Consider the following 23,693-nt stretch of genomic DNA (forward strand, 5'->3'; position numbering starts at 1 on the left):
TTGGCTCAGTTGGTAGCACTCTCAGATTTGAATTAGAAGGTCATGGGTTCAAGTCCAAATACAGACATGAACACATAACTTGAGGCTGACATTTTAGTGTAGCGTTGTTGGAAGCACCGACTTTTGGATAAAACATTAAATTGAGACTGTTTGCATACTTAGGTAGATGTAACAATAACTTGCAAATATATAATGCTTATAATTTAGAAAAACACTCCAAGGTGCTTCACAGAGGTGTAATCAGACAAAAGTGGTCATTGATGCAGATATTAGGAGGGGTGACTAAAAGTTTGGTCAACGAGGTGGGTTTTAAGGAGGGTTTTAAAGGGAAGTGAAGAGACAGAGGGGTTTATGGAAAAAATACCAGAGCGTGAGGCCTAGACGGCTGAATGCACGGGCACCAATGATGGGTCGAAGGGAAGTGGGGGAATGCACAAAGTGCCAGAGTCAGGAGAGTGGAGAATTTTTTGGGGGTGGGAGAAGGTAGTAGGGCTGGAAGAGGTTACAGAGATAGGGAGGGGCGAGGTAATGGAGGGATTAAAACAGAAGAATGAGAACTTTAAATTGGAACCATTGGGGGACTGGGAGCTAATGTAGGTCAGTGAGGACAGGAGTGATGGTTGAATAGGGCTTGGTTTGGATAGGATACGGGCAGCAGAGTTTTGGATGAGCTGACGTTTACAGAGCATAGAGTACGAGGAGGCCGGCCAGGATAGCATTGGAATAGTCAAGGCAGGGGGCGTCAAAGGCAAAGATGATGCAAAAGATCCCATGGAACTATTTGAAGAATAGGGACTTCTCCCATTGTCCTGATCAACATTTTCCCCTCAACTCCCACTAAAAACAGGTCTTGTCATTAATTTCCTATGCTGTTTGTGTGAACTTGCTGTGCGTAATTGCCTGCTGCATTTGTCCACATAACAGCAGTGATTACGCTTCAAAAGTGGTCGGGATAGAAATTTGGGTTCTGTGCTTCCCTCCCTGGTAGCTTCCCTCCATTACAGATGGCTGGGTAATCACAGGCTGGTAGACACAGGAGTGGAATTTCTACCCTGTTCCAAAGTGCTTTGGAACGACTCAAGGACGTGACAAAGTGCTGTAAAAATACAACAGCCCCGAAAATGCATAGCCGTTCTCACAGATTACCGTTGGAAGTTTAGCAGGAGTCTACCAGAATGATCGCAAACGGTCGTTGATCTTACAAGGCATACCTCGACAAAGCCAGAGGAAGTAGGGCCTGGCTGGGGGTCCAGGTCAGGGACTTCACCCCTGAAGATCATGGGGGCACTGAAAATATTTAAAATTATTTTTTAAAACTGGCCCCGACACGAGGTGCGGCTGGGACTAACCTCATCACCTTTCTGGGGCAGAGGGCAGAGGGGAACGTAGAACTACCCGGGCCGACCAGTTTCCACTGCAGTTTAAGGTGTGTTTTCCAGGAGTGAAAGCCTGCTCGTAGAGGCCCGTCCCCCAACTCCGTGAAGTTTGGCGGGGTCATCGCTGGACTGTCATGTCAGGCATGATCCGGACATAACAGGCAGATTTTGGGCTTGGACCCTTGTAGATCAGGGGGCATAAATTTTAAAATGTTTTTTTTTGTAAAAGTGGCTCCCAATCTATAAAAGATGCTATTTTTCGAAGAGGCGCTGTGGAAGTTCTCAGTGTCCTGGCCAACAATCCTCCCTCAACCAACATCACTAATACTGATTAACTCATTAACTGGTGCTTCCTGTGCGCAAATTAGCTGCCGCATTTATCCACAAAACAATGACTACACATCAAAAGTAATGAATTGATTGTGAGGCGCTTTGGGACATCCTATGAATGCAAATTTGTTATTTCTTCCTTATTTGGGTTGCAATTTGCACCGCACACAGTAAATGTAGAAAAATTGCCAGCATGTTACAATCACTTACCCTAGTAATAGTGCCACCTGCTCTCTCAAGTCACTAACCAATAAGTATTAATTCAGCGATAAGTCATCTCACAAAGTTGACTCTGCATTGCAGGGTTTGTTGCTTTTCTCTGTGTATTCTTCAATCAATAAAAATATTTATTTCCAAATGGGGAAGAAAAATTCCTTTAGGCATTTTGCATAATTCAGATTTGGAATACTATTAAGGATATTTAGACAAATATGCAGAATTGGTTTGACTTCAACATTGTAGTAGCATTTCAGTGAGCGTTCCAGCACCAGCCCAGTTCAATCTGTTGTTTTCCAGTTTGTAATGAAATGTCCCAAAACATTTAGTCAATTCTCTTGTTCAAAGACTCACCATTGTCAAGATAAAGTAACACAAAGATTTTGCTCATTTAAACAAATATATCAACATGGTGACACCATTGCATGAAAAATGTTACTGTCACTTGCTTGCGAAATTAATGTGGGCAGGGTACCCTCCCTCCTCAAAATACCAACAATACTTATTAAGCAAAGTCTGATTTGCCACTGTTTCTAAGGGAATAGAAATTGAAAACACCCAAACCCCTCCTTCCCCTTATACCAGTTACATTCAATTCTATTAACTAAATAAGGTTTAGTTGATTAATTACTGTAGTTATGTACATACTTTTGTGCTGGTTCCATAATCAAAAGTGCAATCATTTACATCTGTGTATCACTTTGTTGAAATGACCAAACGACAGTAAGTTAAAAGTAACAAGATGAAACATTATCAATTTCTAAGTCTTTGATTTCAACTAGTAACATGCACGAAATGTTTTGTTATGAATTCTTGAAGTGTGAATAAAACATTGTGAAAATCAAGTTCTTTGCTTAATGGTAACTGACTGTAAAAGTTTAAAAAGATGATCAGCAAAGGAATTATTTTCAATTCAACCATTCTACCTCCAATGGCCTCACCCTTGAATACTTGCCTGGACAATGCACGGCGACTAACTCTTTTTGTAAAAAAAAGAAGTTTTTTTTAATTTATACAAGGTGCAGGCATACTTTTGGGTTACACAAAACATACAGCTGCATAAGGTCCACTTTATTATAGAGCAACTTTTAAGATTCACCTTCAGGATTCTGGGGTTGTATATACACCATTAGGTAAAGGGGCACAGCAAAACTTCCCAAAGCACACTGGTACAAATTAATATAATAGACTGGGAATGAACACTTTTAAAGAAGAGTTGATTAAAGTTGTGCAAACGTCTCTTGCAGAAAACTTCTCAGTTCTGGCTGGGTTTTTGTGTATAGCACCGGATGGAGATTAGGTACACAGCCCATGGGAAAGGAAAATAACTCAGCAGAGGGTGTAGGGTTGGGTGGCTGCACTCAGCACTCCAGACTGGCTGTTTGCACAGTGGCAGTGGAGATCTCCGAGGTCACCTGTCCACCTGCCCTCTCCGCTGTAATCCAGGCTGTATGCCATAGGAGGAGGAAATGCAGATTAAAAATACATTAAAAAATAAACTCCACACAAATAATACTTAGACACATTTTACAAACCAACAGGCTTCAACTTTACATTTTTCCCCAAATATATGTGTTTTGTTTTGGCTAGTAAAAGGCATTTTTATTAATACTAACGCTGAATAATACTAAATGATGCCAAGACATACAGAATGCATCTCATTAGTTTTTGTAGATGAAGCTCTGCTGGGTCTGTCACAAGTCCTGCATGTGATTTTGTTTTCAAAAATATGTCCGCTCTTCAGCAAGTGAAATATTTAAATAATGGCTTGGTGTTGTTACTGAGTTAATGCTTCAGTGACATCTTCCTTAGTCATTTCAATGCCAGTAGTGCTAACACTTTGGGCCCTTTTTCTGCACTGAAGTCCGGAGAATGGATTGAACCATCCCAAGGAGAAGTTTCCATCAAATGCTGCTTTCATTCCTTCCCAACCCAACTTCTTCTCCCAGGTGGGCGTTTCATTTTTGAGACGCTCAATGCCCTAGAAACAATTATGATGACACAATGTAATGTCTGCAGGGAAATCAATACGATGTTAAATATATCCATCAGACCATGAATTATTACAAAATTCCTTCACAGAGATTATACAAAGGAATCCGCTACTAAGACATTCTTCAGCTGAAGAACCTTTGGAAACTTTTTAAATATATAAAAAATTGCATTTCCCAAGAGGCAATGGATTTTAAGATCTTTGTATGAAAGGTTTCAAATATTTCCTTGAGAATGCTCCTAAGCTCCTCAGCAGGAGTTTTTTTTTGCCTACATCGACAAACAAGGAAAAGCCCATTATTCTCTGTCCCTTATTATCCAAATACATTCCTATGTTAGAGTAAACATATCACATAAGTGAGAAAATGAACAGATGTGGTACACCAGATACACAGATACACTCAACTGCAGGCACACTAGCTTTAAATTACCCATTCTATGCATTCTGCTAAAGGTCAGTTTTATAGAATGAAAAAATAGCCTCTCTACAGAAATAAGTATAAGGGTTAAAGGGAGCAATTCCTTTAAATCTTTATTATTCCCAAATAATAGTAGTAATATTTTAATGTCTGAGAATCCATTGCAAAGGGCTTAAATGAGAAGAAAGTCATAGTAAATAAATGAGAATATTAAGTGTCCCTAGGTTAAGTAGTTATGGGTCAAATAAAGCATTGGATTCCTCTTACAATACTTTGTACTTCTACTTCATGCATGCATCCACTTTTACATTAGAACTGATAAAAATACAAATCAATTTGCCACAACATTTTATTTCCGGATTGGGACTTCTGTCAAATGCGAATGGAGCACTGGAATGTACACTTCAGTCAAGGTTATTCCTCAACGATGTACGTACATGGGGCATTTATCCAGTCTATTGGAATGACTGTTCCCTTCTTCAAACACCACAGACACAGCTGTGTTGTGGATTAAGACCATCAGGAAACAATTACACCCGTTGACCTTAAAAGCTGGAGAGTCAGGAAGCCTCCAATTTCCTTTCTTTGTGCTGGATTTATAGCCATATCCCAGAGGTGTATATCGGTGATCAAGATTATAGTGAAGTACCTAGCCCCAGAGGGCAAGGGACATTTAGTTAAATGGAGCACATGGATATTTCACGTAGAACATATACCTGGATCATTAAAGGTCAAATATCAGTAAAGATTTCTAGTTAGAGTTGTGCAGGTACCATCTCTAATCCCATGAAAGGCTGTAGTGTTAAAAGACAAGAAAAAAAGTCAAAGTTAGTTGAAGAGGCAAAAGCAAGGAAAAGGTGAAAACCAGATACCACACTTCTTACTCAGTTAGACTGAGACAAAATGTAAATAGTAAAGAGATGGTTAGATTATGTATCGGTATTAAAGATGAGTAAAAATGAACAATAAATCTGTTAGACTGGGCCAGCATTTCCTATTCTTTATTAGTGTATTCAATAGCTCATCTAAAGTGGCTTCTTTTACTTTCTGCTCCTTCTGTCACTTCAATGATTCCACAGCTAGGAGGAAGCAGACTGAAAAAGTCTTCACAAATATGGCTGATCCTAGTGGCTCGGAAATATCATAATCCACAGTACCTCTCAAACCCCCCGATCAATGTCTTCTCCAGGTACTTAACCAACTCTCTCCTGAATTTGCAGATACAATTAGCCCCCAATACCACTCTTTTCAGTCCACTGCATACGTTCACCACCCTCTGTGTAAGGTAGTTACATCTAAACTCTCTTTTCGCCCTCTCTCTTCCAAGACTATGACCCTGTGTAGAATTTGTGAATATGTTAAATATATTGATGATTAACTTGCCTATATCCTATAGGATCTTGAATATTTCTGTTAGATCACCCTTGAGATGTCTCCAGTGTAAAATTTTCAGCTTTCGCTGCCTCTCACTATGTGTACTGCTGATGGGCTTTAGTTGCAGGCTAGTAACAATAACTTACTTTTATATATTTAATGCATAAAACATCCCAAGGGATATCTCAAATGGAAATAGACGCCAAGCCGTGGAACATAAAAACATAATAGGAGCAGGAGTAGGTGATATGGCCCCTCGAGCCTGCTCCGCCATTCGATAAGATCATGGCTGATCTTTGACCTCAAATCCACTTTCCCGCCCGATCGCCATATCCCTTGATTCCCTTAGAGTCCAAAAATCTATCGATCTCAGTCTTGAATATACTCAACAACTGAGCATCCACAGCCCTCTGGGGTAGAGAATTCCAAATATTCACGACCCTCTGAGTGAAGAAATTCTTCCTCAGAGATGTGAGGGGGAATTGAAAGGCTGGTGGAAAATATGATTTTTGAGGAAGCTTTTAAAGGATGAGAAGCAGAGGGATTTAGGGAGGAAACTCCAGGATAATGAAGACCCCGCTACTAATGGTGGGCAAAGGGAAGGGGGGGGGGGCGTGGGGGGAAGGGACAGGGATGCACAAAAGGTCAGCAGAGGACCGAAGGCAGGGGGTGGTGAGCGGGAATGGAAGGCTGCAGGTGGTGAGCGGGAATGGAAGGCTGGAGGAGGCTGCAGAAACAGAGTGGCTAAGTTTTGGATAAGTCGGAGCTGTGGAAGGGGGAGAATGAGACCAGAAAGGAGGGCACTGAAATGATCAAAACTACAAAGCATGAATAAGGTTTTCAGCAGTAGAGGACAATGTAGAGCGGATGGACATAGGTGGTCTTGGTGATGGATATGATAGGAAGCTTAAAACTCAGTAGAGGGTCAAACAGGACATCAAGGCTTTGCAAGGTCTGCTTCAGTCTGAATGAGTGGCCGAGGAGGCAGACGTAATCAGTGGCAAGATGTATATAGTGAGAACAAAAACGATGACTTCAGCCTTCCCAATGTTAAGTTGGAGGAAATTGTAGCTCATCCATGATGATATTGGGCAGACAGTCTGACAGCACAGAGGTGGTCATGGGGTAGAGAAGGGAGGTGAGGCAGTAGAGCTGAATGTCATCAGCATACATGTGAACGCTGACCCCATGCCTGCAGATGATGTTGCCGAGGGATAGCATGAGAAAGAAGGGGTTAAGGGAGGAAGGAGGTGACAACATGGGGGCAGGAAGAGAAGCCATTGCTGGAGATGCGTTCAGTTCGTTGGAGTGGAACCACACAAATGCAGTTCCATGGAGCTGGACAACAGAGTTGAGGTGATGGAGCAGGATAGCATGGTCCATCTTATCAAACGCTGCAGAGTGGACTGAGGAACTGAGGAAGGAGAAGGAGCTGCTTTCCCTCCAACCAGGGACTTTGGGGCCTGCTCGCTGCAACATTAGGAATTACCTCAAGGCTTCTCCTGGCAGTCCTGGGGACTGGCGGTAAGAGGGACAGATGGGAGGGAAACTGGCTTGGAACCCGGGCCTAGTTAACCCACCCTCCTCCCCAAAATTTGGCAGCAGTGTGCAGGGGAGGGGCGGCCAGCGGCCATGGGCCTCGGCGCCCATTTTTCCCTTGCTGCTTCCGCCACTATGCTGCCCAATTTCGACAGCTGACGAAAATCCAGTCCAGACTGGTTATTGCAAAACAGCCATAATTGAATTGGCCCAACATATTGGAGAAGAACCTTACGCAACACACACTTTCACTTCTGTTGCTATTAGTCACTGATTGAACCTGCACAGGAAAAGATTGACACAAATATCGTCAAATGGTCAATTTCTAGAGCTGTCTGCCTGGTACATTCTCCACTGGCAAACTGTGTTGTAAAATCAAAGATTTATTTTAAATTTACTGCTAATTCTGCAATGAAGCCTATGTAAGTTGGCAAACCATTTAAGAAAAACATCTTTTACTTCAGTAAGTTTGGTACAGTATCCAACTTCTATCGCGCTGTGACATTTATGGTGCCATTTAGAAACACATAACAGTTCAATATTTTAGAGTAGAACAATAGAGAACAGCATGAAAAGTGCTTAATGTCAACATACCTGTAAGAGATGCACACACGGTGTAGGTGCAGAGTAGCATTTGGCAAGTATTATGAATATAGAGCATTCTATAACCCTGCCACGATCCTCTACTTTATATTGACACAGGAAGGAACAGAAGGAAAACAGACAAGAACTCTAGTTGAAGATATCCAGGCACATAGTTAGCACAGAAAATAATTTATCATTGCAGCAAGAATGAAAACATTTGATAGAAGACGACATCTACATCTTTGGTTTGTTAACAAGATTATATCATAATGAAATGGACTCGATAGATTTTCTTCTTATTGCTTGCCCTTAAGTTCTAATAATGTATAATTCGGTGCCATTTTGGTGCATGCACAAGTAAAAAAAGATGGGCTTTTCAAGGAGGAATTTTGACAGTTAAAATGTTTGCACGAGGATAAAAGTGTAATGTGTCAATCGTTGGGTGCGCAGTCTCAAAAATCAGCAACTTCATAAGATGCAAATCAATGTCAACATCGTTCATATTTATATAGAAGAGTAATAATAACCTCCAAAAGGTTAGGGCAATCGGTGTGAAGATGAGATTGTGAGGAATGTCTCAGTAAGTAACTACCGTTTGGTGTGACAGAAGCTGTTTCTCTAGCTCTGGTTTGCTTTCCTACTTTAGAATCTTCCACTGTAAATGTTCACCATACTTACAAGTGCCCTGGAATTGCTCCTCACTTCAGGTAACAAGTGTGCCCTCAAAAGTGCGCAATAAGCTGCTTAAACATAGAACATCCTTGTAAAGCACTGGAAAAATAAATGTCCCCTCCTTTGCTGCATAATACTGTTGAGTGATTCTATAATAAAAGCTGTTCTACTGCTATCTTGTCACATATCATTGTGCCTGTCCTTGGGCTCACAGCAATGTTGAAATTAAGCATGAATTTTCAGATGCAAAAAAAAATAAGTTAGACAAAGCAGACAAGGAAAATGGAGCTAATGTGACTCGCCTTGGTTTTCAAGAAACATCTGACAAATTCCTACATTGATAACCAATGACTATGGCAAGATGAAAAAGAATAGGGGTAAAGTATGGTGATAATTGGCTTGGAATAGGAAACAGTAGGAACAATTGGAATTTTTCAAGCTGGTGAAAGGTTGCAAGTCACTACTGGGACCTTTATTTTTAAACAGAAATTACTTGGACAAACTGGAAGATAATACTAAAATAGGTGGCAGTACAAAGAAGAAACTGTCCAACCTGATTCAGGGGGATTTGGATGTTTTAGCTAACTAGGCTACTAGGTAGTAGATGCAATAGTTCCCTGTGGATGAGTGTAAAATAATTAGTATGGGAGCAAGGAACCAAAAGAAGGAGTACTTGTTAAATGAAGCAATCGTACATCACAGAGACCAGTAAAAATCTTGGGGTTATTATGCATATATGAAACTATTATCCCAATTGCTTAGTTGTAGTAAGAAGGTTAAATAAGACACTGAGTTGCATTAGCAGAGCGATAGGACAGATTTTCCTTGAGTGGGTACAGAGACGAACAACCAATGTGATTTCAGGCATTGGGAATCTAAATTATTAGGAAAGTTTAATGAAGTTGAGTTTATTCTGTTTAGAAGATAGACTTTGAGGTGGTCTAATTGAATTATTAAAGATTATAAAGGGGATTTGATAAAACTGATTCAAATTGTTCGCTGTGGTTAGGGCTGTGGAGATCCTTGAAGGTGTGAAGTTTTGTGAAGCCAGGGGACCTGAAGAAATTTATCAACGTCTCTTCAAACCACTATAATGTTCATTGATGAATCTGAGGCTCCCTCTCACTTTACAAAACTGTGCAAAATATATAGCCTTAACTATGGCAAAAGGCTTAAATATCAGGGAACATTAGTTAAAGCTGAGGAAGTAAAGACCCTTGGAATTCTATCTCCACAATGTGGATACCTGAAACAAAGGGTATAACAGTGATAATGTACAGACCTCTGCAGAAGCTGGTGGGGGTGGGGAGGGGGGAAATCATGATAAGGAGGTCCTGTGGCATCCATGGCCAGGCTTTGTTATAATTGACTGCTTGAGATCTGCAGAATGTACAGATCACTTTAATATCAGTTGTGTTTTGACTGTTGGTTGTATCATTTGCCAAATGCAATACATTAAGCTGTATAATGCTAGAGTGATGGGAAAGTTGCTTTCAGGCTTCCAGAGGAATTCCACAGAATGTTCTGTTTTTGCAATTGGCATTCACCTCTCTTGGGAGAAAAGAATCCAAAACAGGACAAATTATAAGTGGTCCACTGGAAGGGACAGGCTTGATAGATCAAATGATCTTTTCTTATTTGTTTCAATGCTATCATGGAGCCAACGAGGCTCGGATTGACTGGATTACTGTGTTCAGCAGCTCAGCCTCCAGACAAGAGCGTGATAAGCTTATTAATGACCTGGACTTGGGTATACAGGGCATAATTTCAAAGTTTGCAGATGACATGAAACTCGAAAATGTAGTAAACAGTGAGGAAGGTAGTAACAGACTTGAGGAGGACACAGTCAGACTGGTGAAATGAGCAGACACATAGCAGGTGCAATTTAACGCAGAGAAGTGTGAAGTAACGCATTTTGGTAGGAAGAATGAGGAGAGGCAATATAAACTAAATGGAACAATGGGGTACAGGAAGAGAGAGACCTATGTACACAAACCTTTGAAGGTGGCAGGACAAGTTGAGAAGGCTGTTAAAAGGCATACAGGATCCTTGGCTTTATATAGAGGAATAGAGTACAAAACCAAGGAAGTTATGTTAAACCTTTATAAATCACTGGTTAGGTCCCAGCTGGAGTATTGTGTCCAATTCTGGGCAGCATACTTTAGGATGGATGTCAAGGCCTTGGAGAAGGTGCAGAGGAGATTTACTAGAATGGTACCAGGGATGAGGGACTTCAGTTACATGGAGAGACTGGAGAAGCTGGGGTTGTTCTCCTTAGAGGAGAGAAGGTTAAGGGGAGATTTAATAGAGATATTCAAAATCATGAAAGGTTTTGATAGAGTAAATAAGGAGAAACCGTTTCCAGTGGCAGAAGAGTCAGTAATCAGAGGACACAGATTTAAGGTAATCGGCAAAAGAACCAGAGGCGAGATGGAGAATTTTTTTTTGAAAAACACAGCCAGTTATGATCTGGCATGCACCGCCCGAAAGGACCAGCACAGGCACGTTGAGCCGAATGCCCTCCTTCTGCACTGTATCATTCTATGAAGTCAAGTTCTCTTTTTAAAAAAACACGAGGTATCAATTTTTTGCGCTGCCCAGTGCAGCCTACAAGCTACGTTCTGGCATAAAGTAATGGTTAACAATAACTGTGACTTATGGCACATCTATGTTTGAGGAAGAGACATGCTTTTTTTTTTGGGGGGGGGGGGGCACGGAGGAAAGAGGTGGGGCAGGTAAGTTTTCTACTAATCTCCTCCTCTCCCACCACCCCCTCCCCCCCGCCCCACTTTCTAATCTTCCTGGGCACCCAGGTCCTGTAATCAAGATGTGTAAGCAGGTATCCTACTGAATGCTGCTCAAATAATAGATAAATCTGCAACTCTTGAAAATTCTACACCTTCAGCAAAAATAGCCAATGGAAGCTAAAAAAAAAAGCTCAAACCTTGGAGGAAACAGCTACAAATATGGAAAGGGGTCAGAAACACTAAGTAATCTTTAACAGGTGTTCTGGTGGAGCTACTGTAGGGAAAACCACAAGTGGCAATACCCCAGAACACAAAAAAGTGAGACAAAGTCATTCAGCTCACCCCTCCAATATTCTAACTCTCCCAAATTAAGTCCAGCTGTGCTTTGAATGTCACTAAACTCTGTGCCTCAACTACCTTGCCGAGCAAATTATTCCAGGCGTGTATCAGCCTTTATGTGAAGTTCCACTAAGTATTTAATCTAAACTTACTTTTCACTAGTTAATAATTTATGGGCACAGGTCCTATTATCCAGTCATAATTTAAAGTAATTTTCAGGATTTATCTTATCCGAGTCATTTAATACTTTATACATAATTCAACAAGATCCCAGCAGGGGATGGTGACAATTTTGCATCGATAATATGGACCAACAAATTGGACTTGACAGTTCCTCCAGTTTGAGAATCTTTATATTTAAATTTGCACAATTCCTAAATGGACCCTTGTTCTGATGAGGGGTCCATACCTGAGGCGTTAACTTCTGGTCTCTCCACAGACATACCTGCTGAGTGTTTCTAGCATTTTGTTTTTGTTTCTAAATTGTCACCAATCTGATTGGTAAAACATTAACACATCTAGATCTCAAGTAGCACTGAAAAGTGTGAAATCCTCAGCATCGAGAAATCCACCTCCACCGACGCTGCGAGTTTTGTAATTTGCTATATGTTTAGTAAAAGCAACACTTGGTCCAAATGGCTTTAGTCACATTTTAATAATTAATTCCCTTCCCTCCAATTTTCTTTCCATATTCTCTTCTAAACAGAGGCCATTCACACTATAGTACAGCACCCAAGCATATCATAGAATCATAGCATGATACAGCACAAAAGGAGACCTGTGCCGACTCTTTGAAAGAGCTATCCAATTAGTCCCACTCCCCCGCTTTTTCCCCATAGTCCTGCAAACTTTTCCTCTTCCAAGTATTTATCCAATTCTCTTTTGAAAAATACTACTGAATCTCCTATCACTCTTTTTAGGCAGTGCATTCCAGATCATAACTCGGTGTAAAAACCTTCCCCCCCCACCGCCTGCTTTGTCGCCTCTGGTTCTTATGCCAATTACCTTAAATCTGTGTCCTTTGGTTACCGACCCTTCTGCCACTGGAAACTGTTTTTCCTTATTTACTCTCAAAACCCTTCATGATTTTGAACACCTCTATCAAATCTCCCTTTAACCTTCTCTGCTCAGAGAACAACCCTAGATTCTCTAGTCTCCCTACGTAACTGAAGTCATTCTAGTAAATCTCCTCTGCATCCTAAGGCCTTGACCTCATCCAATATCTCACCCAAGTGGCCATTCTTTGTGACGCCAAAGAGTAAGACTTTTGGTGGGCTATTCAACCATAGGAGGGGCAGCATAGCTAAACATAATCCTATTCGCACTTGTCCATTCACTTCCAGCAGTGGTCTCGGAACAGCAATCAGGAGTTTAAACCTAACTGGATTTCCCAGTCACTAACCCAGGAATACGAAGGACAATTATAGGGCACAGACTAGAAATTCACTCCATGACCTCCCTAACCTGTATGACCCAGGGCTGAGTTCTCAATATGAATCCATTTGGATGAGGCACAAATTTGAAGTGATATCACACGTCATCCACACAAATACTAATGCAACTTCAATTGGATGTGGTTCAGGAATTGTGCCAATTTCCTTGCAAATGAATCTGCCTCAAACATATTGCACGGTAGATATGTCAACTGGGAAAGCAAATTTACATTTGTGACTTTGGCTCATGCAGGTCAGTATCGATAAAAGCAAATGGTTGGCTTATGTGGCGAGCTGAGAGGTCGACTTGCCCATGGCCAGACCAAGATGTGACACCAAATACTGCTGGCAGGAGCTGCATATCTTTGCCAGGATTACCATTTGCAGTAACCCAGTGAGCCCCTTCCCCAAGCATCAAGGGCATGTGCTGAAGGCACTTATGCTATTAAAGAAAACCCTCTAATGTAAAAGGAAGAGCCCTTTAGGGCTCAGGTGTATAGGTTTTAGGGGTAATAGTAGAAAATGACTGTTAGAATAACTTGGCATGAGCAGAAAGCATCATGGGTTAACTAGTATAGAGTAGATACAGCATGTGTCAAAAACCTCTGCAGAATAAGCAGCCTGAGCATGAAGGGTGGTGTAGAATTGTATTCCTGTAGTCAATAGATCCTTAGAGAAGAATTGAATCTCATGACTGAGTGTATAAGTTTGATAGTTAAGCAAGGTTACCATGGATACAAGAGTGGGAAAGTACTGAACAGAGCAACCTTGAAGAGGTAAAAGATAAGGCCTATTATCCATCCTACAGAACCGAAGCCGAATGCTACCATGTTTAGACAAAGAATAGCACATGGTGCTGTGGTCACAACATATCCTGACGACCAAAAATAGGTATGTTATAGAAAGGTATAAAAAGTGAGATTATACTAATGTAAATTTAGAGCCAGACCTTTCAGGAGCGAGATTAGAAAACATTTCTACACACAAAGGGTGGTAGAAGTTTGGAACTCTTCTGCAAACGGCAATTGATACTAGCTCAACTGCTAAATTTAAATCTGAGATCGATAGCTTTTTGGCAACCAAAGGTATTGAAGGATATGGGCCAAAGGCAGGTATATGGAGTTAGATCACAGATCAGCCATGATCTTAACAAATGGCAGAGCCAGCTCGAGGGGCCGAATGGCCTACTCCTGTTCCTATATTCCTACGTTCCTAAAGTGGTTAGCTGGAACAGTAAGACAACAGAATTCAAGTTCAAGGTGTACAAGGTTTCATCCAGCAGGCTGGCCACATGCAGGTTGTACCAACGTGCATCATTTATGTGTTTACTATGATCGATAAAGGTAGAGGACAGAAAATCTGCTAATCTTATATTTCTTACTAAAAGTATTAAAGTTGCTGACACTAGACTCTTGGACCTATTAATTAATAAGATTAGCTGGAGTGGCTATAATCCTGCCAAAGTCAACATCTTAATAAATCAAGGAATGGACCAATTGTATATATCCCCTAGAGGCCAGTTCTACAGCAACACAGATCTATTTAAGCTTTAGTGAAACACAAATACCTGCTTTTAATCCCTTCCCTAGTGTCCTCTTTCCACCCCCACCCAGCTCATATTGAATAAGTTAGCCTCGAATGCTAATGTGGTTGAAATAGCTCCAACTGGGAGGGACCTGATCCTTACAAAAGAATTCCTGGCAAAAGGTACATAAACTGCTTTCAGTTCAAGCATTGGCAATTAACTAGTCAGATTTAGATGATATAGCACAAAGATACATCTGATTATTAAAAAATTCACCTTTTAATTACAAATTTTTAAAAAGGGCATAAAATTCTGCATTTTGTGCGCAACTCCCTCTGATACACTATAAAGTTCTGCATTAATAACATCATAGACCAGGGTAGAGGGCTGTGTGCATGACTTATTCAGGAGCTGAAAAAGGGGAGGGGGGAGCACGATGGGCATTCTATACATAATGTCTATTCTTCACCCCGCCCCAAGATGTCTCTTTATCAGCAGTCTAAAAAGCAGATGGGTACTCAAGCAGTCTGTTCCTCTCCCTCACCCTACCCTGTCACAATTCTACATTTTTTAAACTGGGTGGCCAACTCTGTATTAAAAAAAAATCTACTTCAATATTAAAACAGTGAGGTTAAACATTGCACTGATGGAAGATGCTCCATCTTTCTAATCCTGGTAATCCAGTTAGTCATTTAGATCAACAAATTACCAGCTAAATCCAAACACTGCACAAATTCTTTGTAAAATGTTTTATTTAATTATTCAATAGCACCCAAATCACACACAAAGTATTCAGATTAAATCTGAAGTAAATGTTTAAACAAACAAACAGAAATTCCCCAAGCCCATTTTAAATGCATTCTCAAAAGTAGTTTCTTCCCCTCCCCAACATACAGCAGACACAAGGTTACCAGAAATAATGCTCTAATTGCATTTTTGGCAATGCTGTAATATATAAACACAAAACTTTAAACCAACAGTTTGTTGATATTGCTTCTGCAAAGCAAATTAAATGGACAGTCTTAAAGTAACAGATTAAAAGCCTCAGCTGAGCTTTTTTTTTGTTCACTTGATTTTAAACAATAACCAATTCTGTTGGCTTACTAAGAACTATACAAATATACCTTTTCACTATACAATATACCTTTTCCATATTCCAGCATTGCAAAATGTGTTTCACATCTTTTAATAACAATTTTAAACATTTCCTTTTTAAAACAAACTCAATTGCTCATTTTGTCAGCTTACTTTCCACATTAAGATCAAACGTCATCATAACCCATTACTAGAATTCCAAAACTACTAAACCAACTAATAATGTCTTGGTCCTTGAGTTTTATTTTTAAATGCCAGAATTCTCAAGTTTAAAAGAAAATGTCTACCTTTGTTATGCACAAATAATCTTACATTTAGTAGAAAATTGAATTTCCCCATTAACCCCATGATTACACTAAGACAACAACGATTAGGTCTATTCAGCTACTCCTTTAATCTTGGCAAGTTTAAAAACAGTTTCTTTAGCTCCCCAAAATAAAGTTTACCACTTTTTCTTCCCTCTCTCCAAAAGGCAGACACATGCTGGGGTATAGTTCCATGTATAATGGTCACCCTTCCAGTACCTCATCCAAGTGGCCATTTTCAAATGTGAGCCCAGAGTGTATATTTGTAGGCTATCCAACAGTGGAAGGCACTATTCAGCAGGGGTAAAAAAAAAGTGATCAGGAGCAGGACTGATGTTCCTCTTTCCTATCCTGGGGAGCTCCAGAGGCCAATAGCACAACCACTGCCACTCTGGCTGAGATCAATTAACTTACCATAGACCAGGCATTGAATGTGAGATATTCCTAGTCAGTCTGGTTCAATACTAGTCTGTACAATGCATTTCAATACAACCACTGGCAAGTTCATTTTTAAAATTTGCAAGATTCAAAGTTTTGTAATGTTTTAGCAGCCCTCGTTTTACCTCCCATATATATAAAACCCATTAACCTGACTAAATCATACATTAACTTTCAACCCAATTTTTAAAAAAATCTGGAGATGTAAGTAATGAAACAAACTGAGAATAAAACAGAAGCCTCTGAACAAAAGAATGCTTTGATGTAGTCCTCATCAGCATGTCTGGAACAAAACCCTCAATATTTTCAGTCTGTACTAGGCACCATCAGATTGTGAAAGAGATAACATAGCTACAGGATGGCTATAAAAGGTTGCTGATGGCAGGACTCATCACAGCAAGGTAAACACCAGTCCCTATGAAGTGTCTGAAACCACCTCAACAATCCTAGTTTATATGGCTGAGTACTAGGGCTGTTTGAGTCCTTTGTTTGCAAACGTGACAGACATGGCTTTCAGTAGCTTGAACTCTCCACAAACACTAAGCTCCAAAAGGCTGTGGATTTTGGGTCAATTGCAATTTTCAAGACTAAGATTAATAGCTTTTTGATGAATAAGGGTATCAAGGGATATGGAACAAAGTTGGGTAAATGGATTTGAGGCACAGATTAGCCATGATCTAACTGAACGGTGGAACAAGCTTGAGGGGCTGAATGACCTATTCTTGTTCCTATGTAAGGAAAGGGAGGAAAATGCGGACAGTCTGAAAATAATAGAAAAAGCACAGAAAAATTAACAAAAGGCAAATGAGAAGTAAAAGATTTTAAAACTTTTTTTAAAAAGTCATGTTTTTAATGTAGCTCTTGCACATCTGCAAAAAAAGCCATTTTGCCTGTAGTGCTTGGAAGACTGATTTTACCTGCTGAAAATTGTAAACATTACAGACAAGAGTAAATTTGTACAGGACTGAATAACATCCCACCCAGCAATAAGTAGTCTTTATCATCATAGAGGGGAGGTATGTAGAGTTAACAGCTAAAATTCTGAGAGTAATTACTCAGTTATGCTGTCTAACACAGTTAGGAGGAGGAAAATTTGTATTTTTGTGAAGTAAGATAAATGCATTAATGATTTCACGTTGGGTGCCCATATATGACTTCGGTACTTCACGAGCAAGGATGGCTGTGTAAATAAGATGAAGTGTCACAAGTGATTTATGTAGTTCATCCAGATCAGTAAAGCATACAAATGTTTGTGTTGTAGGACACAATTTGAAATTAATTTAAGTGGGTAAAGCAACTCCAAAGCATAAGTACCAATTATTGATGGCTACTCCCTTGTTTCAAGAGTTCTTTTTACAACTTTGACTAATAATCTTCATTTACAGGCTTTGTTGAGGAACTGTCCTTTTAAAAGTTAAGTCACTTCCCCATTAACAGAGGGACTCTGCTTCTTTGGTATCATGTGGATTACCCGAGAAGCCAGCAATGTGAGGACAAGGAGAGGGCACACCACCCTCCACTATGGGTTACGTTACAAAGTAAACAGGAATGGAGAAGAATCCAGATTGGAGCAAATACAGAAAGAAAAAAGGAGTCAGGCTCTTGACGGCTATGGAGTATTTGCTGTAAAATTCATGCTATTTTTAAGCAGGGTTTCATCTCATCTGTGGTAAACATTCACGCACCTTGGCGGTACCCCGAAATAGTACTCAAAAAGTACTGTAATGACACCAAGCTAATGAAGGTATCGATTTATACTTCAGTAATTGTTACAGAATGCAAAAGGCATAAATCAATGAAGACAATCAAGAAAATGAGACAATGAGTCTTAGAAAGAGAATTAATTTTCAGACCCCATTATGACTCAACCTTTTGAAATTTTAGAAGGATGCCTGATCCTTAACAGTACTTTCAGTCACTTGATTTTCTTCAATTTCCTTTATTTTAATTTTACAGCTACATCTGCAGTCTTTAGAAGTCTGCTTTATGTCATACAATATCCCAGTATAGCAGTGTAGGAGATAAGAAAGTTCGGCATTTTACAGTCCTATTGTTTCACGAAACAGAGAAGGCTGGAATACGTTGAACAATGGAGTGCACCATTTCATCATCCATGCTTTTAAAAAAACATGTAGGCCACCAGAAAGGATACCGTCTTGTAAATAACTTATGGAGCAAGTTATAATTGGTACTTAGTTTCTTTTTTTAATAACCAGTTTGAATTGGATTGCTGGCCTAGGATGACTCAGACCACATACTGGTATGGGTCTACCTTCCCTTGATCTGGAATTGCGAATGGGTTTAGCCATGCTACTGAAAATGGATGACCGAACACAGCTTTCATATTCATCCATTTTGTTTTTTTAGCCCATCTTCTCTCTTCCTTTTTCAACTGCTCTATTCCCTGGAAACAGAAATAGAACAGCTTAAATCAAGTAGATCAGATTGGAAGGGGGGGGGGGGGTGGGACGACTTGTTTCTACCCACTAAACAGAACACCAGAACAGACAGGATCAGCAAAGGTCACTGATATTTCTATTTAACATCCGATGAAATTTTCGGCTAATTAAAAAAAACAACCAAATAGTTTCAGTTTATGGTATAATTTTTAAAGCTTTTTCCCCTCACCCATTTTCACATGTTGCTCTCCTTGCCTTCTATCAAGTGGGCAGGCCGATGACCTGTTCCCAGGTTTCGGTCAATGCCACTTCAGAAACTGCAAAGAGCAATGCAGGTAGATTTGCCCTCCAATTTTTCCCTACCATTCAGAGGAAACATCTCTCCAGGTGATCTGGCTGAGACTTGGTCACCTACTGTATGAAGGGAAAATAAAAATATCAGAAGGGCAACCCCATGTTCTACTATGATGCAGTACAGCAGGGTACTGAGATGCTATGCCATCAATCCAACTGTTGATTACATTTTTAGCTCTTAAGTACAGATCTTTATAGAACTGATGGATGAAATACAGGAAAAAAATCCAAATCAATATATCACTAAGTGGAACACAAACATGGCACATAGTATTATATAGAATACTAGAGGAAAAATGGCCTCCTATATTTTAGGATGAGCCTATTAAACTGGTACTGGTGACTATTCAAAAGTACACAAAGCAATTTGACAAAATAACCATGGAAAGTCAAATGGCAGATAGGCACACAGATATACAACAACTTGGATTTATATAGTGCCTTTAACATAAGAAAGCATCCCAAAGCGCTTCACAGGAGTATATCAAGACAAAAATTGATGATAAGCCAAAGAAGTAGTTATTAGGACAGCTGACTAAAAGCTTGGTCAGAGGCAAGTTTTAAGGAGAGTCTTAAAGGATGGGGGTGGAGAGACAGAGATTATGGGAGGGAACTCCAGAGTTTAGGGCCTAGATAGCTGAAGGCACAGCCGCCAATGGTGGGGTGAAAGGACTAGGGGATGCTCAAAAGGCCAGAGTTGGAGGAACAGAGTTCTTGGAGGGTTGTAGGGCTGAAAGAGGTTACAGAGATAGGGAGGGGTGAGAGCATGCAGAGATTTGAACAAGAGCATGAGAATTTTTAAAATCGAGGCGTTGGTGGGCCAGGAGCCACTATAGGTCAGCGAGCACTGGGACAATGGGCGAATGACATTTGGTGCAGGTTAGAATACAGACAGCAGAGTTTTGAATGAGCTCAAGTTTGTGGAGGGTGTAAGATGGGAGGCCGGCCAGGAGAGCATTGGAATAATTGAGTCTAGAGGTAACAAAAGCATGTATAAGGGTTTGAGCAGCAGATAAGCTGACGCAGGGCGAAGACGGGGGATGTTATGGAGGTGGAAATAGACTGTCTTTGTGATGGAGAGAATAGGGGGTCGGAAGCTCAGCTCAGGATCAAATAGGATGCTGGGGTTGCGAACGGTCTGGTTAAGTCTGAGTCAGTGGCCAGGAAGAGGGATGTAATAGGTGGCGAGGGGACGGAGTTTGTGGTGGGGACCGAAGACAGTGGCTTTGGTCATTTAATTGGAGGAAATTGCAGCTCATCCAGGATTGGATGTCAGATTAACACAGAGGCAGTGTAAGGGTTGAGAGAGTTGATGGTGAGGTAGAGCTGGATGTTGTCAGTGCACATGTGGAACCTGACGTAGTATTTTAGGATGATGTTGCTGAGCAGCAGCATGTAGATGAGAAATAGGAGGGAGCCAAGGATAGATCCTCCAGGGACTCCAGAGATAATGAGACGGGGGCAAGAGAAGCCATTGCAGGAGATTCTCTGGCTACGACTGGATAGGTAAGAGCAGAATTAGGTGAGGGCAGTGGCACTTGGTAGAGGGGAGGCGTTGGAGCAGGATGGCGTGGTTAACTAAGCCAAAGGCTTCAGGAAAGGTTGAGAAAGGTGAGGACGGATAGTGCAAGATCGATACAGTCAAAGCAGATGTCATTTGTGACTTTGATTGCGGCCGTTTCAGTGTTGCGGCAGGAGGTGGGGGGGAGAAAACACGGACCGGTTTGGAAAGGTTCAGACATGGAGTTGTAGGAAAGATGGGCAAGGACTTGGGAGGCGACAACATGTTCAAGAACTTTGGAGAAGAAAAGGAGGTTGGTGATGGGGCGGTAGAGGATATCTCAAACATGGGGTGGGCGATAGAGAATGATGATTTTAAAGGAGACGAGAGAGGTGAGGTGCTCAAAATAGTCAACTGCAAGTTATAATTTATTGATAACTGCCAGTTGAAATTCTGAATAAAACTGACAACTTATGTATAGTGGTTGCTTGTAAAAATACTCAATCCTCTCCCCAAATTCTCATTTTGTGACAAAAGACCAGCCTACGGAGTGGGTTTTGAATACATGCCAATATTCTACAGTTGCAGGAAATTGATAAAAAATACAAAACAGAAGGTGAGAAGACAGCAAGGAGGAAGTAACTGGAAACAATCAGCCAGGTTTTATCCTATCCAGATTTTTTTTAAAACTTTGTATACATCTATACACAAATATACACAGTCTGTGTCCATATTTCACCCACAACTGTCATGTTCTTCACCACCCCCCAAGCAGGAAATTAGCTAATAACTTAATAGTTCTCAGCTGAGTTCGAACACTCAGATGGGGATACAAACTAGTTTTACCAAAAATAGTGTCATTATCCATCTACTTTTTTCTTTGCCCACTCCATGCATCTCCCAACATGAGCTAGTCATTAATTACATATCATTCAGCTGACCATGGGACCATCTGGTCTAGAGATATTTCCACAATGGTCAACACTTTTGATAGGTCAAAAGAGGTATTTTCAGCTAGGTAACTGTCTCTTATCACCTCATAGAACACACTCAATCAGCAGCTCTAGCATCTAGAAAAATTTGCAAAGACAAATTAACTGGTACGACAATTCTAAGGCTTCAACCTCGCTCCCAAAACAAATGACCCCTTGGAAAGACATTCCTCTCCTACTTGCACTACTGGGCTAATCTCCCCTTCATTCTGCTGAATGAGAAATATTCTGTGCTAAGGAAACATTTAACTAAAGACAAGTTTACTGTCACTGCTGTGCTCCAGCATGATGGCTCAGAAGACATGTCCCTTTCATCTTCAGAACTATAGGTTGGAATCGCATATGAACGTACAAAAATGTTGGACAGGAAAAGATCAGCCACTTCATCTAGCCTATCTCATACAGTCATGATGCCTTATGCATCCCGATTCAGACACTCCCTGTCCACCAGGAGCCATGCAATCTCCTGGGAGAGGAGAGAAAAAAAAAACCCATGACCAATTAGGAAAAAAATAATCTGGAAAATTCCTCCCTGATTCTCCCCAAGTGGTCTATCACTACTACAAAGCTGCTTAAATTCTATCAGTAACTGCTTAAAATTAATTGGTTAACCGTGAAAGAAATTAATTGGTTATATTTCATTAATACATTTAACATGTTAAAATCCATATAACGGATTATAATCCAACAGTTTTTAAAAAAAATTACTCGGGAACTGGGTTGTGCAGCAAGTTATACGATAGGTTCAAATCCAGACCAGATTGATGGGATGAAAGTCTACTCTGTGCTGCTGATATAAAGGTTCCATGTGAAATGAGTTTGGGCAGTCTCAATCCTAGTGGGCATGGACCTGCAGTACAAAATTCAGCACTAATTGGCAATGCCACTTAGACAGGCCTAAGGATGGTGGATGGGGGAAAATGGAGAGCATGCTACATACCACAATAGTGGTGCCCGAGGTTGGTGATGAAGCACATTGTTGGGGAGGAGTGCAGGGCGTTTTCCCCTGGGTCTGGAAATACTCAATAACCCAGCACTCTCACCCCTCAGCTTGACAAACACAAAAAACCTTATTGCTAGATAATTTTAAGGATGCAATCTTTCAATCACCTTAGTGTTTTGGAATGTGCCCTCATTCTTGACACTGATTTTAAAAACTGTCGGATTTTAATGTTCATTTTAACAAAACAATTGATGAAATATTACCTGACCAATTGCTTTATTGCAAAGTCAGCTGTTAACCAATTCATTTTAGGTAGATAATTATTGCTATTATTTAAGCAACTTTATATTGATGAGTAGTACCAATCTATGGTTCCAAAGATAGAAGAGGCACTTATTCTGAAAGCTTGACCAATGTGTTGGAGCACTACAGTAAGAGAAAACCTATCTATATTTAAAATCACTTGTGCTTTGCCAAGAATCATTTTGTTGAATATTGAATCAATGGGGGTAATTTTAACCCCCCGGGATGGGAGGGAGGGGGAGTTTAAAAACTTCCGGTTTTAATGGAGGCAAGTTGGGGGGCGGGCGACTAACCCGCTCTCCGGAGGCTGGTCCCTAATTTAACTATTTTAACGAGGCTGCTTGCCTCAAATTTAACCTCTTTTTCACATTTAACTCCTGGGGGCTGAGTTTTCCAGGCCTCTGGAAACCCCAGCAGCTGAAGGGAGACGCAACACGTAAGTGCCTTTCCAGTACTGCTTGTGGGCCAGGAGCAGGAATGCTTCCCTCTGACTCACCAAGCCACCCTGTAAACCATCCCTACTCTCTCGATTGGCTGACCCTGCATCCCCCCCCACCCCCGATGCCAGACTCCTCCAGACCTCCGATGTCCGACACCCCCCACCCCGATCCCCAACTCCGCGTGCCCCCCGCCCCCGATCTCCAACTCACCTCCACTCTCCCAACAGCCAGCCAGCCTCTCGACGTGGGAAACCAATCGAAAAATTTAAATCAGGTCCTGCCGTTAAATTGAGCAGGACCTCCGGGAAACCTGTATTTCCAGGTTTCCCGGATGCTAAATCTCCCCCTTGCTATTATCAGGGCCATTGTCACTACG

At 40.9% G+C, this 23,693-nt stretch overlaps 1 protein-coding gene across 4 annotated transcripts in view; it reads right to left on the reverse strand.

Moving 5' to 3' along the window:
- Nucleotides 1-2,902: 2,902 nt before the first annotated feature.
- LOC137338520 (palmitoyltransferase ZDHHC3-like) overlaps nucleotides 2,903-23,693 on the reverse strand; it is a 55,649-nt gene continuing 34,858 nt past the window's right edge. The window contains exons 7-8 of one of the 4 annotated variants that reach the window (XM_068001826.1): nucleotides 5,050-5,127; nucleotides 3,818-3,903 (exon numbers count right to left, since the gene is read on the reverse strand). In XM_068001826.1, the coding sequence (XP_067857927.1) occupies nucleotides 5,089-5,127 (39 nt within the window). In that variant the 3' untranslated portion in view covers nucleotides 3,818-3,903; nucleotides 5,050-5,088. Of the gene's footprint in view, nucleotides 3,904-5,049; nucleotides 5,128-15,281; nucleotides 18,790-23,693 lie in introns of those variants that run through there. The other 3 variants (XM_068001823.1, XM_068001825.1, XM_068001824.1) reach the window with 3 other exon arrangements.

Source organism: Heptranchias perlo, chromosome 2, assembly GCF_035084215.1.
Source record: "Heptranchias perlo isolate sHepPer1 chromosome 2, sHepPer1.hap1, whole genome shotgun sequence".
NCBI classification, from domain to species: Eukaryota; Metazoa; Chordata; class Chondrichthyes; order Hexanchiformes; family Hexanchidae; genus Heptranchias; species Heptranchias perlo.